This window comes from Castanea sativa, chromosome 3, assembly GCF_040712315.1.
Source record: "Castanea sativa cultivar Marrone di Chiusa Pesio chromosome 3, ASM4071231v1".
Classification (NCBI taxonomy): domain Eukaryota; kingdom Viridiplantae; phylum Streptophyta; class Magnoliopsida; order Fagales; family Fagaceae; genus Castanea; species Castanea sativa.
The window spans coordinates 54,928,646-54,945,880 of record NC_134015.1 but is presented as its reverse complement, the minus strand read 5'-3'; the positions used below and the strand labels follow the sequence as shown (position 1 = coordinate 54,945,880).

General features: G+C 36.2%; 2 protein-coding genes across 2 annotated transcripts; both read left to right on the top strand.

Moving 5' to 3' along the window:
- The first annotated feature begins 1,001 nt into the window (after positions 1-1,001).
- On the top strand, positions 1,002-11,985 carry LOC142627204 (anaphase-promoting complex subunit 2). The gene is made up of 17 exons (XM_075801012.1): positions 1,002-1,368; positions 1,491-1,580; positions 2,327-2,558; positions 3,425-3,717; positions 3,922-3,993; positions 4,567-4,811; positions 5,144-5,560; positions 5,666-5,867; positions 5,994-6,108; positions 6,397-6,479; positions 7,007-7,126; positions 7,280-7,368; positions 7,445-7,526; positions 7,974-8,165; positions 10,979-11,047; positions 11,139-11,288; positions 11,441-11,985. Exons 1-16 carry the CDS (start codon positions 1,120-1,122, stop codon positions 11,259-11,261), a joined length of 2,673 nt encoding a protein of 890 aa, XP_075657127.1. The 5' UTR covers positions 1,002-1,119; the 3' UTR covers positions 11,262-11,288; positions 11,441-11,985.
- A 1,519-nt stretch (positions 11,986-13,504) lies between these two features.
- LOC142627675 (methyltransferase FGSG_00040) lies at positions 13,505-15,201 on the top strand. The gene has a single exon (XM_075801542.1). The coding sequence runs from the start codon at positions 13,538-13,540 to the stop codon at positions 15,131-15,133; it is 1,596 nt and encodes a 531-aa protein (XP_075657657.1). The 5' UTR covers positions 13,505-13,537; the 3' UTR covers positions 15,134-15,201.
- Positions 15,202-17,235: the final 2,034 nt, after the last annotated feature.

The following is a 17,235-nucleotide window of genomic DNA, read 5'->3' as shown; positions in this document are numbered from 1 at the left end:
TGTATCCATCAAAAAAATTAATTTTTGTAAATTGTATGCAATAATATTTACAATATCGAATTATCAATCATTTTTATTGATTTGTTTGAAATTGGATAACATTATAAGTATTAAAAAAAAAACAAGTATTTAAAGTCCTATATAGTATATAAGTAATAAATGAATAATGTTATCGTATGTGAAGTATGTTCAGTGATACGAATGTAAGAAGTTCTTGTGCCTTATTAAACATGCGAATTTAAGAGTTGTAAATTCAAATAGTAGCACCCTATTATTGCGCGATTGTCCCACCCCATACTTGAATTTAGGGGTGTCCACTGGTCGGCTTGAGTTGAGTTTGTGCCTAACTCGAACTCGACCCGAAAGACTCGAGTGAGAGAAATCATAACCCGCAACCAACCCGTGTGGAGCTTCGGATCAGCCAAATTGGGTCTTGTCGGTTTCGGGTGCATATTAGTCGGTTTCAGGTTAACTACAGGGGGTCGAAATCTGGCCGAATTTTAGCTGAAATCTGGCCGGATCTATCGAGATCTCACTATATTTGTCGAAATCTAGCCGAGATCTCATTATATCGGCGGAGTTTTGAGTTTAGGCTTACCAATTTTCCATCGGAACACGAGATTTGCGATTGGAAGAGACAAAGGCATCAAGCAGGTTGGGTTCTTCGGTTTCTCAGATAGTCGAATTGATAGTATTAGGTCTTCACGCCAGCAACCCGCAGCCAACTGAACCACCACTTAGATCGAGCAGTTATCAGGTCGGAGAGTGTTAGGCCAATCAGATTCTTTGGGTCGAGCAGGTGCTGGATTGCCCTACTTGAATTGAGCTTAGGTGGATTAGGAGAAGGACTCTATCAAAATACAAACTTGTTGGTTCAACCAAAAGTTAGACGTAAACCAGTTCTGTCAAAATTGGGAACTGGAATAGATTCTCGTTGCCAATCCGGTTTTTAAAACTTTTTTTTTTCTTTTTTGGAAAAAAAATAGAAAGAAAGAAAAGAAAAAGCTATTGTAAAAGTAAAAGAGACACTACTGTGAACTCCACTGCCCCAACTCCATTTCAATCTCACAGTGGCGGCAAAACCCCACACACACACACACACACACAAATCAAAACTTGATGGCGACGGAGGGACCCTCCTCCTCCTCCTCCGCCGTAGTCTGCAACCTAGCGATTCTCGACTCTCTCACCGACGATTCCATCCGACAAATCCACGATAGCTACACCGGCTTCTGCGCCACCACCGCAACCCTTCTCACCGGCGCCGGTGACCTCTCCGTCGGCCCCGAGTTCATCGCTCACGTCCATTCCCTCTGCCACCACGGCCTCCACTCTCTCGTCCGCGACCACTTTCTCAAGTCACTAGAGGTATATATACATATATATCTATGTATGCAAGATTGTTATAATGCTCTCAATTTTCAAAGTTAGGGCACTATTTGTTTTGAAAATTCGTACTTCAATTAGGGTTTCATTGTCTGTGTGTGCAGGAAATTTTTGAGCAAAATGGAGCTTCGAAATTTTGGCGCCATTTTGATGCTTACACCAATTTTGCAATTCTCTCCAAAAACCCACCCCCTGTATGTATAGCATCAATGGCAATAGCTTATTATTGGATTTATATTTTAAAGTTTTCACCTTTGGATTATATGCTTTCATTCTTCTTAACATTCACACAAAATTTCGTATATCAGATGCTATTTGATTCATCCTCATGTTTGGTGGATATTTTTTTAAATAAAGAAAGTTTTTTTTATATATATATTTTTATAATTCAATTATTACAACAAGTGGAGAGGAGGGATTTGAACCATAGTTCTCCTTAAGTAGGAGACTAGATAATGCCACTGAGCTACAAGACTCTTGAAAATTCTAAAATACAATGCTCCTGGGCATGGGTATAGACTGCTTAGTTTGTCATGGGTGCCTCTAAATTACCCGACAAGTGGTTCTAATGGGTGGGGTCTATTAATTGTAGGTTTTACTAGCTAGAAGCGAGTCCAAAGGTCTTTTGAGAGGTTCCCTATGTTATCCAAACTTAAAATTTAAAACATCTTATAGTTGTGTGTGTGTTTGTGTGAGAGAGAGAGAGAGAGAGAGAGGGAGATCAATTAAAATTCTTGATAAAGATAAGGTATTGAATTGGAAAATTGGTGACTTGCACTTCTTCTTTTTTTTCTTTTTCTTTTTTTTGGAATTATACACAACGCATATGGTGGATCATGAACCGGCGATCTCACCTTCTACTTTACATTTACGAGGGTAATGTAGAGAGAGAGGAGATGCCATTTAAGCTACAACTAATTGGCTTAATTGTGAAGTGCAGATATGCAAGAGTGAGGTTCAGGAAGTGTTGTGCAAAGCTCTAGAAGAGATATCTTTGGAAAAGCAATACCAGGAGAAGTGCTTGTTGATGTTGTCTCATGCTTTGCAGTCCTACAAGGATCAGATGTCTGAGGGAAGGAATCCTTCGGATGCGGAGAGAAGCCATCTCTTTTCTAGATACCAATTACTCGTGTCTTCAGTGCTTATGGCTAGTCTTCCTCGGCATTTTCCTGGTATATACTTAATGATATATCTTGATTCATTACTAGTATTTTTGAGCATAGTGCTTTTGCTGAGTTTGTGTTGGCTAAGAGCTAGATTTCAATGAATGCTATTTGGTAGTTAGCATCCTTCATCTAAGTATCTTTTCAATTTTTGGCTTGTTCTGTGTGTTATGAAGATTGAAAGTTTGGGTGATGGATATTCTAATTTCACATTTGATGCATCAAAAATTAATTTGGGTTGGGTTCAGGTATTGCTTGGATCTGCATGTCAGTATCCATAGCACGTGAATACATTCTATTTGGTGGCTCAGTATAGAAGAAAATAAGCTCAAGTTTTGATTTATAATCGTCAATCTAAATTATTTTGTTATATTCTGGCGCTCCCCTGTGCTCCCAAAAAACATAGAAGCCCTAGAAAGAATATATGCATTTATTTTTTTCCAAAGGATGAATGTATTCCTCAACAATTGGTTGAAATGAGAGGCTGTAAGAAGTATCTACTATGTAGGGTTCTTGGGAAGCCTACTTATTTCTATACCAAGGAGTGTTTGAACTCATCAAGTAACTAGATATAGATGGGGCAGCAATCATCGCTGTCTTGATGCACCATGTGTTGGATTGATCTTCTGCTGAATGTTCTAATTTTTTGCCATCACCCAGTTCTCCACTACACTAGTCAGTACAAGGTCAAGTCGCTCAACTTTAATTAGGTGTGCTTTAGGATTAAAACAATCCACTCTTCTTTTTTTACCTGATTATCTGCACTGAAGATCTTTCGTTTTATGTTGTCTAAAAATTAGCTTTGTGTGAGTATGTAACAATTTCCTGATTTTACTTTAATTTCTTCCCTCTTCTTACCTCCCAAATGTTCTTAGAGATACTCCACTGGTATTTTAAGGGAAGGTTGGAGGAACTGAGTACAATAATGGGTGGAGAGTTCTATGATGATGAATCTCAAGACAAAGATGAAATGGATTTAGATGAAAAAAGCAAAATCTCTTATAGGACTGGTGAAATGGATATTGATGAATGTTCTCACCAGGGTAAGTTCTTGGAGAACAATAAGTTGGTAAAGAACATTGGGAAGGTTGTTCGAGATCTTAGAAGTCTTGGATTTACATCTATGACTGAAGATGCCTATTCTTCTGCCATATTTCTGCTTCTAAAGGTGAGCATGTGTTCCATTTTTGCAATACCTGTCCAGCTTATTTCTTTTCACCTCTACATTGGCCTTTTTCTTTTCATTTCCAATATTGTATTGTTGTATTGGACATCCTCTTTTCCAATACTATATGCGAGAATCACATCTCACATTTTCTTTGTATGTAATTTGTCTTTGGGTCGCATCAAATTTTTCCTGTATGTGTGGCAGGCTAAAGTACATGATTTGGCTGGTGATGATTACAGAAGTTCTGTTTTGGAGTCCATTAAAGGGTGGATACAGGTATTTTTTCTTGTATGTGTTGCCTTATTTTTTTAATTATCATTTTCTAAAATCTCTAATGTCTTAACTTGTTATCTATTCAAGATGTTTTCATTTGCATTGGACTTTTGATTCAATAAACCTGGTCCTCGTTTTGAGTTAATGGGTTAAATTGTACTGGTCTATACCATATGACAGATGTTTTCTTGTCTATATATGTGGAAGGTCGTTGAACAGTTGTTGAACTTATAGTTGTTTCAGCCAGGCATATAATTATTTGGTTTATATGTAATTGGGTTTTTTTATATAAATTATTTGTTAGTTATAATACGGCTATATACAAAATTGTATTAGTTCTTTGGTCATAAACAGCAATTTGATTTGATTTAAGGAGCTACTGTAATTGTCCAAAAATTCTTCCTGCATAGAGTGAATGCAATCTGCAAGATGCAGTAAAATTGATATTGTTTTTCTTGCCATATTTTGTATTTCTTCTGCTTATTTTTCTACTGTCCTCCATGCTAGTTTCTAGTTTAGGTTATATTTTTATGCTACTAATAAATGATTCCATATACTTGGAGTCATGTCTCCCAGGCTGTGCCTCTCCAGTTTTTCCGTGCACTTCTTGCTTATCTTGGTGACTCTCTTAGTTATGATAGTCCTTCATCTGGTCTCAAATCACCTTTGGCTTCACATCCTTCGTCATGCTATCCTGGAATTGATACTCCCTCTCAAGGACTTGTTAGATGGCAGTTGCGGCTAGAGTATTTTGCTTATGAGACGTTGCAAGATTTAAGAATAGCCAAACTATTTGAGATAATTGTGGATTATCCTGACAGGTGATTCCTTTTACATTCTTAATCTGGTATTTTCCTTGGTTTCCTATCGTAGAAGTCAAGTAAATGTGATTGTTTAGTGGTCAAGTTGTCAAATTTTGCCCTGGTCTTGCTTTATTTTTGTTGCTTAAAAATGAGAAGAGATTAAGATTCTTACAGTGGCTATAATTGCAACATAATTTGATGTGATGAGATCTCTATATCAACTGGATGGTGAAATGGGTGTTAATGTTTGATACAATCACTTGAATGCCTGAAAGATTCTCCTGAGGATGTCCTCATACTGTTTTCCATTTTTCTTTTCTTAATTTTTTTTTTCCTAATAAATTTTGCAGCTCTCCAGCTATTGAAGATTTAAAGCAATGTCTTGAATATACGGGACAACATTCTAAGTTGGTTGAATCATTTATCTCAGCACTACAATATCGCTTGCTTACTGCTGGTGCCTCAACCAATGACATACTGCATCAATATGTTTCAACTATTAAAGCACTACGGACTATAGACCTAGCAGGTGTTTTTGTTGAAGCAGTTGGTGAACCAATAAGAGACTATTTAAGGGGAAGGAAAGATACCATAAAGTGCATTGTGACAATGTTGACTGGTGGGACTGGTGGAAATCCTAATGTATCTGGAAATGCTGGGGATAGCCTTCTTGAAGAATTAAATAGAGATGAAGAAAGTCAAGAGAATACTGGTGTTGATGATGATTTCATCACCGATGACGAGCAAGCATGGATCAATGCTGCCTGGTATATTTATGCTATCATGGCAATTGATGATATGTAACTTAGTTGTACCTTTAAGCTTGCCTTGTCAGTTGACTGATATATGTCTCCATGTATTCTGCCTGTCAGCTGGGAGCCTGATCCTGTAGAAGCTGACCCATCGAAAGGTAGTAGGAACAGGAGGAAGGTTGACATGCTTGGGATGATTGTTGGCATAATTGGTTCAAAGGACCAACTAGTCAATGAATATCGTGTTATGCTGGCGGAAAAGCTTCTCAACAAATCTGATTATGACATTGACTCAGAGATACGTACTTTAGAACTCCTCAAGGCAAGTGGTTTGTATATTGGAGTCTTTGATCTGTTGAATTAGCTCTCCTGGTAGTAGTTGACATTTGGCATTTGTTGCGTTAGAATTTTCCGCCTTCATTTTCATGGTGGTACTGACATCCTGCAGATACATTTTGGAGAGAGCAGCATGCAAAAATGTGAAATAATGCTCAATGACCTGATAGATTCAAAGAGGACAAACTCCAATATAAAAGCAACCATTGCTCAGACCCCTCTGACAGGTAGCATTTTGAAATTAGGAATGAGATAATCTATGATTAGGTGACACCTCATCAAATTTGATGGTGCCGCACCCATCTTCTCATTCCATGGCAAGAATACTTTCAAATAAATCTACAAACTATGATGGATGGCATTTTGCTTGAATAAGTGTAGGATTATGATTTGTATCTTTCTTTAGTAGTTTTTGGGACTACTTGTGCCATGATTGCCAGTAGGCCATCTTAGTTTTGTATGATCTATTCATTTATGAAAAAATTTCAAGTAATCTTTGGTGAATAAATTCTTAGGGGCTGAGCTGGGGGATTCTGCAGTGTCAATGGATATTCTTGATGCTACAATCATATCTTCTAATTTCTGGCCTCCAATCCAGGTATAGAGGTCACCATTGCTATCATTGATATCAATCATTTTAAATTCTGGTAGTCGGAAAAGGCTTGATAATTTACGTGATCTTTGTTGACGGTCTCCTACATGGGGTTTTACTAATAGTAATTTCGTTCAGTCCATTGCTGATTTTTTTTAGCCGTTGCCTTTTTTTTTAAGAATAATTCTTTTCTAATTCTTTAGACTCCTTTGTGTTCATTGTACATGTGCATTAAGTAGTCTTATTTCAATAAATTTTTTCTTTACTTATCAAAAAAAAAAAAGTTTTCTGGCAATATTACTTGACACGCTATCTAAGATGATTGGGCATATTTACATGTTTTATCATTTCTGCAATCACACACACTCTGCTGTCTCTGCATGAAGTATCTGTTTACACCAACACTATGACCTATATCTGTCCCTTGCTAACAATATATATACTTAGGTTAAAATTTCTTCTTTTCAAATGACAATTTCATTTCCTTAGTGACAAATTAGTTTTGCTCTATTAACGTTGAAGAAAATTTTCAGGATGAGACCCTTAATGTGCCTGAGCCAGTTGACAACCTGCTCTCTGATTATGCAAAGAGGTTTAATGAAATCAAAACCCCTCGTAAGCTTCTATGGAAGAAAAATCTTGGTACTGTTAAGGTATGGTTCAAAATTTTAAAAATGCAATTTGATACACACACTGATATTTGGATTACTTCCATGTTTAAACAAAGCAAAATTTGTCCAGTTTTCCTTTCTCTCTGTCCTGAATCAGTAAATCATTCACTTTTTTTATTTATCATGGATGTGCAGTTGGAGTTGCAATTTGAAGATAGGGCAGTGCAGTTCACAGTGGCACCTGTACATGCAGCAATTATTATGCAATTTCAGGATCAAACGAGGTAACCATGGGAATTATCTGATGCATTATATGCTATTCATCAATAGTGTAACCGCATTTGTATTTTCTACTTTCAGTTGGACCTCTAAAAATCTTGCAGCTGCTATTGGCTTACCTGTAGATGTACTCAATCGAAGGATAAATTTTTGGATAAGCAAGGTATCTGATAACATTCACTTACTCAATTAGTTTTGGACACTTGATAGATCTAATGAAAACTCCTGGATTGCTGCTGGACATACATGACCAATTCAATGATTCATTCTAGTGAATGATCAATTAGCGTTGGACACTCAATAGATTATTAATAGTTGAAAAAAAAAATAAGGCTTACTTGCTTGGTTCAATTTCCTTTACCTCAGAACTTTCCACATTATACTGGCAATTGCACCGATCTTCTTTTATTGACTTCATGGTTATTTTGAATCGTATGATTTGTTGCTTTTTTTGTGAAGTCAACCTTTTTGTTTTTTTCCTTCCAAGTACTGGTTAAAACTTTTCAATTAGGTAGAAATTTGGTAATCCATAAAAATTCAAATACATGACAATCTTCAAGGGCTGGGGTCAAGATGAAAACTAATTTTATTAACCTCCTTTTGTAATCAGGGAATCCTTGCAGAATCACTTGGGGCAGACTCTAATGACCATGTATTTACCCTGATGGAAGGCATGGTTGAAACTAATAAGAATGGTGGAAATAGTGGGAGTTGTGAGGAGATTTTAGTTGGTGATGACGAGGGAGAGAGGTCTGTGGCCTCTGTTGAGGATCAAATACGCAAGGAAATGACTATTTATGAGGTATGTGATGTGAATTTGAGCATTATTTTAAGTATTTGCATGAATGGTTGTTTAAAACTGTTCCGTTGTTTCTTTTTCTGACTTTCCTCGTCCAAATTTCAAATTAGTTAGACTCAAGACCCTGATTTGAAGGATATTTACTTTCATTTATAGGGTTGGGTGGGTCTGGTGTTTCATTTTGGACTAAAGGCTATAACTAAAAGTTACTCTTAACTTACCAAGGTTAAGTAGAAGCAGATATCCCCAGAATAAGAGATGGGGAAGAACAGAAATTTCTCTCTTCACTCAGCAATAAGCTAGCCTTAGATAATACTCCAGAATTGGATCATCAAACAACCTTTTAGGTTCCAGCAGATAATTTTCTGTTGTGGAGATTAAGGATTTCCGACCAATTAGCTTAGTTGGTGGGATATACGGGATTATTTCAAAGGTGTTGGCTAATCGGTTTCGAAGGGTAGAACATGGGCTTATTTCAGATTCACAGAATGCATTTGTGAAAGGTAGACAAATCTTGGATTTAGTGTTAATTGCTTCTGAATGTATTGATGGTAGATTGAATGGGATTCCAGGAGTGTTGTGTAAGTTGGATGTGGAGAAGGCGTATGATCATGTGAATTGGGGTTTTCTTATGTATATGTTGCAGAGCTATGGGTTTTCAGATAAGTGGAGAAAATGGATTTTGAGTTGCATTTCTACTGTTAAATTTTCCATACTAATTAATGGGAGTCATTTGGATTTTTTTGGAAGCTCTAGGGGGCTTAGGCAAGGGGATCCTCTATCTCCATTGCTTTTTAATGTTGTTATAGAGGCTTTGAGTTGTATGTTGGATGTGGTTGCAGCTACTGGACAGTTTTCGGGCTTCTCTGTAGGTTCTACAACTAGTACTTCGATGATGGTGTCTCATCTCCTATTTGCGGATGACATTCTTATTTTTTGTGATGTTGATCCTAATCAGTTAGTTACTTTGAGGGAGATTCTGAATAGATTTGAGGAAGTTTTTAGGTTAGAAATGAATTTGGGGAATTCAGAGTTAGTTCCAATTGGAGAGGTGCATAATCTGGATGTGCTGGTGGGGTTGTTGGGTTGTAGGAATTCTTCCCTTCCTTTGAAATATTTGGGACTTCCTTTGGGCGCCAAATTCAAGGAGGTATCAATATAGAATCCTATTTTAGAGAAGATGGAATGAAAACTAGCAGGTTGAAAGAGGTTTTATGTATGTAAGGGAGGTAGGGTCACTTGTATTAAAAGTGTCTTATCCTCCTTGGCTACTTATTTCCTTTCCATTCTTCCTATAACTGGGAAGGTTGCTAATCGTAGAAAGAAACTACAAAGAGATTTTCTTTGGAGTGGTAGTAATGGTGATTCTACATTTCACTTGGTGAAATGGGCTAAGGTTTGCAAGCCAATGCAGGGTGGGGGGCTAGGTATCAGATGATTGAGAAGCTTTAACATTGCTTTGTTGGGCAAGTGGTTGTGGAGGTATGGTTTAGAGACAGATGCGCTATGGAGAAGGGTCACAGAGGCGAAATATGGGAATGTTTGGGGTGGTTGGTGCACAAAAAAGGTGACTAGTCTGTATGGTGTTAGCCTCTGGAGGTTTATTAGAATTGGCTGATTGAACTTCTTTAAACTGCTACGGTATGATGTGGGTGATGGTACTAGAGTGAAGTTTTGGAAGCACGTGTGGTGTGGGAATTGTTCCCTCAAAGAGACTTTTCCAGAACTTTACGGCCTTAGCAGAGCAAGGGATTCTTCAGTGGTGAAGGTTATGGGCTGGTCTGGTGGGCAGCTGCATTGGGATTTTCTTTTTCGTCGTTCACTGCAAGATTGGGAGGAAGAATCTTTTGATCGGTTCATGGACATTGTTTACTCTTCGAAAGTGTGGGGGGTTGGCCCTGATAAGGCTTGTTGGAAGCTAGCTAGGAGTAGAGGGTTTGAGGTTAGTAGTTTTTATCTTTCCTTCTACCCTCCTTCCCTTTTGTTCCTTGGAGGTTGGTGTGGCACTCAAAGGTTCCCCCAAGGGTGGCTTTCTTCTCATGGTCAGCTTCTTTAGGTAATATTCTTACAACTGATAACCTTCGCAAAAGGCGTATTGTTGTTCTTGATTGGTGTTACATGTGTAAGAGGTGTGGAGAGTCAGTGGATCATCTTTTGCTTCATTGTCCCTTAAGCTTGGGAGTTGTGGTCATTGGTGTTTTGTTTGTTTGGGCTGCATTGGTTATGCCACTTAAGGTTATTTAGTTGTTTGAATCTTGGCAAGGTAAATTTGGGCAACATCGCAATATAGATTTTGGGAGTCTTGTGCCGCATTGCTTGATGTGGTGTATTTGGAGGGAAAGCAATGCTCGTTGTTTTGAGGGATGTGAACGGTCCTTGCTAGAGATTAAGTCTTTTTTTACACACTCTCCTTGGTTGGAGTATGGCTCTGTCGCATTACGTGATCATTGTAACTGGGGTTCTTGATTTTCGCCCCCAAAGTACATCCCCAATGTACTCGCATTGGCTTTTTTTGTTTATCGATAAAATTTTTCGTTATCTATCAAAATAAAAAATTTCTGTTGCTGATCATAGCTTTGTCAAGTAGTAATTATTGAACTAGCCTTCCCAAGAGGGAAGAAAGAAAGTGCTAAAAAAAAAAAAAACTGTTTCTTCTGGCTTATTCTGATAACCATGTTAGATTTGGCTAGCCCTGGACAATGGTTTGGTTAAGTATCAGAATTAAAAGGAAGATGTACAAGTACTTATGCATCTGCATGAAATTTATTAATTGTCATCTTGTTCCATGAATAACTCTAAATCACACTTGCTTCTAGAAATTTATCATGGGGATGCTCACAAACTTTGGAAGCATGGCATTAGATCGAATTCATAATACTCTCAAGGTAAGAATTGTTCTAACAGGCTCCTTAAATTTTGATTTAGCTACAAATTTTATGATTGCTAAAATAATTACTTTTTAACACATTGCTCTAGATGTTTTGCGTAGCTGACCCCCCTTACGATAAATCACTCCAACAACTTCAGAGCTTCTTATCTGGTCTAGTTTCTGAAGAAAAGTTGGAACTGAGAGATGGAATGTACTTGAAGAAGAAATAATGACTTGTCATTAAGCAAGTAGAGCTGGTGAGATTTCCTTCAGAGTTAAACTATTAATAGAGTGGAAAGGTCACAGGATAAGTTTCTGAAAAGCACAATCTTGTTATATACTTTTCTGTTCTCTTCATTTCATGAGCTACTGTAATTGAACCTCATATATGTATTTCCCAATGTTTTAGAAATGTCTTCAGGAAAAGAGTGCTAAAATTTCAGAGTTTTTGCAATCTGTACATAGCCCTGTGAAGATGGCAATCTTTGTGGCAGGAGTGTGTCACAAGTATCCCAAGTTCTAGTTGGGACACTCATTGAACATCATCCTGTTTTCTGATGCAAGTTGCAGTGTCGTTTTGGATGGTTTCCAATGGATCTGTAGAGAGCAATTTGGGTTATTCTTAAGATCATCTTCAATTCTCTGCAGAAAACAGTATTTTGGTGTGTGGAATATGGATGCACACGGAGCTGGAGTTCTGGAGATTATGGATTCAAAATTGCAGGAATTAAAAAATAAAAAAAATAAAAAAAAATTCCTATTTGAGTTATTCTTAACAGGTTCCTTTGGTTCCATTAATTAGTAAGTTTATTATATGATTTGTATTATTAATAGGTGTATAGATCTTAAGTGCACACTCTGAATTTGAATTTCTTTTAAGCATTCCTTCTGTTTTTAATTTTTTTTTTATATGCTTATAATAATGTGAGCTTTCTGCAAAATTTATGATTCTAATAGGGTTTCTGATAGTCTCGGAAGGATTAGATAATTTGGTTTTTGGTTTTTTATTTTTTATTATATCATTGGCCCGACCTAAAATGTCAACTAAATGACGCATAAGTGCAGATGTATGGCAGTCAGCAATCTTCATAATTTCCCAGACGGCAATCAGTGTCATTTGTTCATCTTAATTGACAATTGAAGAACCTCAACATGATGTCTTGTTTACAGTGTTCAAATGAGGCCCTATATTATTATGGGAACAAGCAAACTGTTCAAAAAGGAATTATCTTTTTGGTTGTGTTCTTCCTAGGTGGAGTTTGGATAGCGCGTCCAAGTTTCCTGCGTCTGCGTTTTGCTTCTTTTTTTTTTAACCCAGCCGCAAGTTTGGACTTTTCAGCCATAAACAGTGCACAACTGCACTGTTTATGGGTCCCACAAATTTTACTTTTCAGCAATTTTTTCATTAAAAATGGGTCCTACAGCACTATTCACACATTTAAAAATTATTTTGCTACAGTGTTTTCAGTTTTCAGTTTCAGCAAAATAAGTTCTATCCAAACGTACTCATAGTGTCTTTGTTTGAGAGGAAAGCTTTGAAAAATTGTGAATTTGTTTCCTGGATTTAGTTTAATCTTTTTAATAGTGTTAATTTTTTTTTTTTTTTTTTTTTGATACGAAGTGTTAATTTTTAAGGTCAACGAAACTCTTTAAAATTTGGACGTGTTTGGAGTGAATATCAAATATGTGACATTTTACATGCCTTGGATTCATAGAATTTAAATTTCAAATAATGAAGAGCCTCTTAATCATGAATCATGTGTTGTCCTCGTGAGTTGACATTACCTTGACAACATCGGTAAGGAATTGGGATAAACAAACATCAATAAAAAGTATTACACTATCAAAAAAAAAGAAGTATTACATATGTTACATATTACAAATATTTTTTGAACCAAAATAGTAAGCTGAAAACATGATTTCAGTTTTGAAATTGTGTTTTCAACTCACAATTTCAATTCAAAAAATAAGTGTAACAGTGTGTAACAAACACTGCTCAACAAATAATTTTAGGATCTTCTCTATTTGTTTTTAAAATAAAAAATAACCATTTAATTTTTTACTGACTAAAATGTGTAAATGATATTTGTCTATCAGTTAGTGGGATTGAGATTTTAAAATTTAAACATATATTTTTATATTTATAATTAAAGATTTTACTCTTCTCCGATTAAAAATAAATAAATTAGATTAAATCTTCATTATGAAACTAATCCTATAAAATAGCCTTCATTCGTGTAAAAAAAAATAGTATTCCTCTGTTTTACTCAACACTAAATTAATAATTTTAGAGAGAAAAAAAAAATAGTAATAAATTAAGAACCCCGACATAGCCGTTGCCGTTACTGAACAAAATGTGAGACAAAAGTTAAAACTTAGAATAAGCAATTTGACCGTTACAAAACCCTCAAATTCAAATCCCCCAACATACTTCATCACTGACCAGTCAAAGACGCAATTTCGCAAAAGCAGTTTCAGTCCACCACCCACTACCATAAAAAAAACAATGACAGAACTCGAAATGGCCGAAGAGCAAATGCAACAGCTCAGATCCAAAGCCAAGGAGCACCTCCTCAGAGAAGAATGGGAAGAATCCATACTTGCCTACTCTCACTTCATCAATCTTTGCCAAGACCAAATCTCAAACACCCAACATCACTTAGACCCAGAAAACCTTTCCAAGCACCACAAATCTCTCTGCTTAGGCCTCTCAAATCGGGCCGAAGCACGGTCCAGACTAAGAGAATTTGATGAAGCGTTGAAGGATTGTGAACAATCTTTGAAAATTGAGAGTACCCATTTCAAGACCCTGCTATGCAAAGGTAAGATTTTGCTAAATCTCAATAGGTACTCTATGGCTTTAGACTGTTTCAAGACTGCTCTTTTGGATCCTCAGGCTGTTGAGAATGCTGAAAGCCTTCATGGGTATTTGGAGAAATGCAAAAGGCTCGATTTTTTATCGAGGACCGGAGGCTTTGATCTCTCTGATTGGATTGTAAACAAGTATCGAGGAAAGTCCCCAGAACTAGCCGAGTACATTGGTGCTGTGCAGATAAGGAAATCTGTGATTAGTGGGCGTGGCCTATTTGCAACAAAGAACATTGATGCTGGGACTTTGGTGTTGGTCACCAAAGCAATTGCCACAGAGAGAGGTATTTTGCCTAGTGAAGATTCAGGTGAGAATGCCCAATTGGTTATGTGGAAGAATTTTATTGATAAAGTTACAAGTTCAATTGCAAAATGTCCTAGAACTTGTTATTTGATTAATACATTGTCGATTGGGGAAGATGAGGACGTGTTAGAGGTTCCGGATATAAGTCTTTTTAGGCCTGAGGCTGAGGAGAAAAGTAGAGACTTGGATAATAAGCTTGATATGGCTAGTATTCTAAATATCTTGGATGTGAATTCTCTGGTTGAAGATGCAGTATCAGCCAAAGTTTTGGGGAAAAATAGTGGTTATTATGGTGTTGGATTGTGGGTATTAGCTTCATTCATTAACCATTCTTGTAGTCCTAATGCAAGGCGTTTGCATGTAGGGGATTATGTGATGGTTCATGTTTCAAGGGATGTTAAGGCAGGTGAAGAGATTACATTTGCTTATCATGATGTGCTTTTGCCATTGGATAAGCGCAGAGAAATGTCAAACTCATGGGGGTTTCAATGTAATTGTAAGAGGTGCAAGTTCGAGGAGGAAATGAGTGAAAAGCAAGAGATTAGAGAGATTGAAATTGGCCTTGAAAGAGGGATGGATATGAGTGGTGCAGTGTACAGATTAGAGGAATGTATGAGGAGATGTGTAGTGAGGGGTAAGCAAAAAGGCTATTTGAGGGCATCCTATTGGTCTGCATATTCTGAGGCTTATGGTTCACAGAAGTCGATGAAGAGATGGGGACAGCAGATTCCGGCTGTGGACGCGGTGGTGGATAGTTTAGTTGAAGTAGTGGGAAGTGATGAGAGGTTATTGAAGGTGTTGATTGAAGGATTGAATATAAGTTCAGGGCTATTGGACAAGGAGAGGGCTTTGAAGCTGGGAAGAGGAGTGTATGGAAAGGTGGTTAAGAAACAAGCATTAAGGACTCTACTTGAGATCGGCTTTTTTTGACAAAGCTATTATCTTTTTTTTCTTTTTTCTTTTTTAATTTGGCTATTATCTTTTCATTGTTAACAAAATCCATAGCAACACACAAGTTCTATTTTTTCTTTTTCTTTTTCCTGCCACTGATCTGTTAACAAAGCTATTAGCCTGCTAGCTAATACGAATTGGTTCGATTCGTTTTTCTTTTTCCTGCCACTTTTGATTTGTTTAATAGCTTCGAGTTATATTACCTCAAGGCTCAAGCTACAAGTCTATTCATTTTGTTCTTGTTAACAAAGCTACTTAGCTAAATAGCTTCTGCGCCTTTTTTTTTTGGTTGTTGTTGTTGGCATGTTGTTAACAAAGCTTTTAGCTACACACAAGTTCCATTCAGTTTTCTTTCTGGTACCACTGATCTGTTTAATTGCTTCAAATCAGATTATACAAAGATATTGGGCAATTTATGGTGTTTGGCACCCAAAAAAAAAACACACAAGATGATAGAGAAAATTTTCTATGATCAGCAAAAAAGAAACTCATAAAGCAAAATAAGCTTTTCCCTCTTTGAAATTAGTATTTCTGAGTGAAAGTTTGTTCATATACTTAAAGAAATATTAATAATTTTCCAGCAAACTATAATTAGTTTCCAACTCATTTTCAAAATTAGACCCAAACATTTAAAAATAAGTTTGTTTTCCCAAATTTCCAAATAAAAAAAAAATCATTGAAATAAACAGAAATTTGCTTTTCAAGGACAGAGACGACCCAATAAACTTTGAGACCTAAAACGATATATTTAAATAACGTTTTTTTGTTATTACTTAAATAATATTTAACTAGTTTTCAAGGAGAAAGATTTCATAAGTGTAGTTTGCTTGGTGAATAAGGTCATTGTGCCAAATCTAGTCCATTCTCCAAGTGACCATAAAATTCTCGGCAACTAAGATTAATTGGCTAATATCATTTTTTAGACAAGACCATCATATTGAGATCCATATGATTAGAAATTTAGAACTTAACATCTATTATAACCTAACAAGTTGAGAAAATTAGAGGAAATATACAATGTATCGGTTATATGTATCAGAAAAAATATACTTTATTTTCTAAGAATGACAAAAGTGTCCCACCTTGCTTGACCCACCTTATCTCATGTTCTCTCCCATGTGGAATTTCCAACCCGAAGAAAAGATAGGACAAGGAAGAGAACGAGTTTATCTGCATTGTCTTGTGTGTGTATTATTTAATTCTCTCTTTACTCCCTCTCTCCATAATCATTTTTTTATAAATGACATTTATTTCCTAGAACCAGTCACTTTTGCACCTAATTTTTTGCGTAGATTTCAGAGTTAGGGTTATTTTCCCATTTAACACTACCGTTAAATTTTATTTTATTTTTTTAAAAAAAATTCCTTTTTGAAATTTGTTTTTGTGAATGAAAGTTTGTTCATATAATTATGTGAAATCAAAGTAAATATTAATAATTTTCCATAAAACAACAAAATAAAATTTCAACTCATTTTCAAATCGGCTTCACACACTAAAACACAAATCCTTTTATCAAAAAAGCTTTCCAAAGTCCATGCCATTTTCCCAAAAATTATTTTTTATCCCATTTTCCAAAAATATTCTTTTCTATCGAAATAAAAGCAAATTTGCCTTTCTAGAAGAAGGATTTCATTAATTACAAAAGTTTAGTTAACTAAGTCAAGCAGGTTATTATGCCAAATTTAGTCAATGTTCAACGTAATTATAAAGTTCTCAAAAATTAAGATTAACCATCTAATTTTTCAGTCGAGATTAATTAGCTAACTTTTTAGTCAAAGACCAATAAAATCGGATCCATAAAATGGTAGAACTTAACATTTATTGTCTAACGAGACCAACCCATACATTCATAAAGATAGTAAAAATGCCCCATCTTGGCCCACCCTGCCCCCAAGAAGGGACAGGACAAGAGTGTGTATATCTCTTTTATTTAATACATATTTAAATTACCTATTTATATAACCCCTTTATTTCCTCTCTCATGTCCATATTAATATCGAATTCACCAAATTGAGAGGGTTGCAAAATGCCTCCACCCCAAGCCCTGACAGCCCCATCATGAAGGCGGACGAGACAGGAAC

Bases quoted from the DNA above. Each gene is read 5' to 3' on its own strand.
- LOC142627675 (XM_075801542.1), top strand. From the start codon at position 13,538: ATGACAGAACTCGAAATGGCCGAAGAGCAAATGCAACAGCTCAGATCC.
- LOC142627204 (XM_075801012.1), top strand. From the start codon at position 1,120: ATGGCGACGGAGGGACCCTCCTCCTCCTCCTCCGCCGTAGTCTGCAAC. The intron at 5,868-5,993 runs GCAAGTGGTTTG...GACATCCTGCAG, and splicing joins GTACTTTAGAACTCCTCAAG to ATACATTTTGGAGAGAGCAG. The intron at 7,527-7,973 runs GTATCTGATAAC...TTTTGTAATCAG, and splicing joins TAAATTTTTGGATAAGCAAG to GGAATCCTTGCAGAATCACT.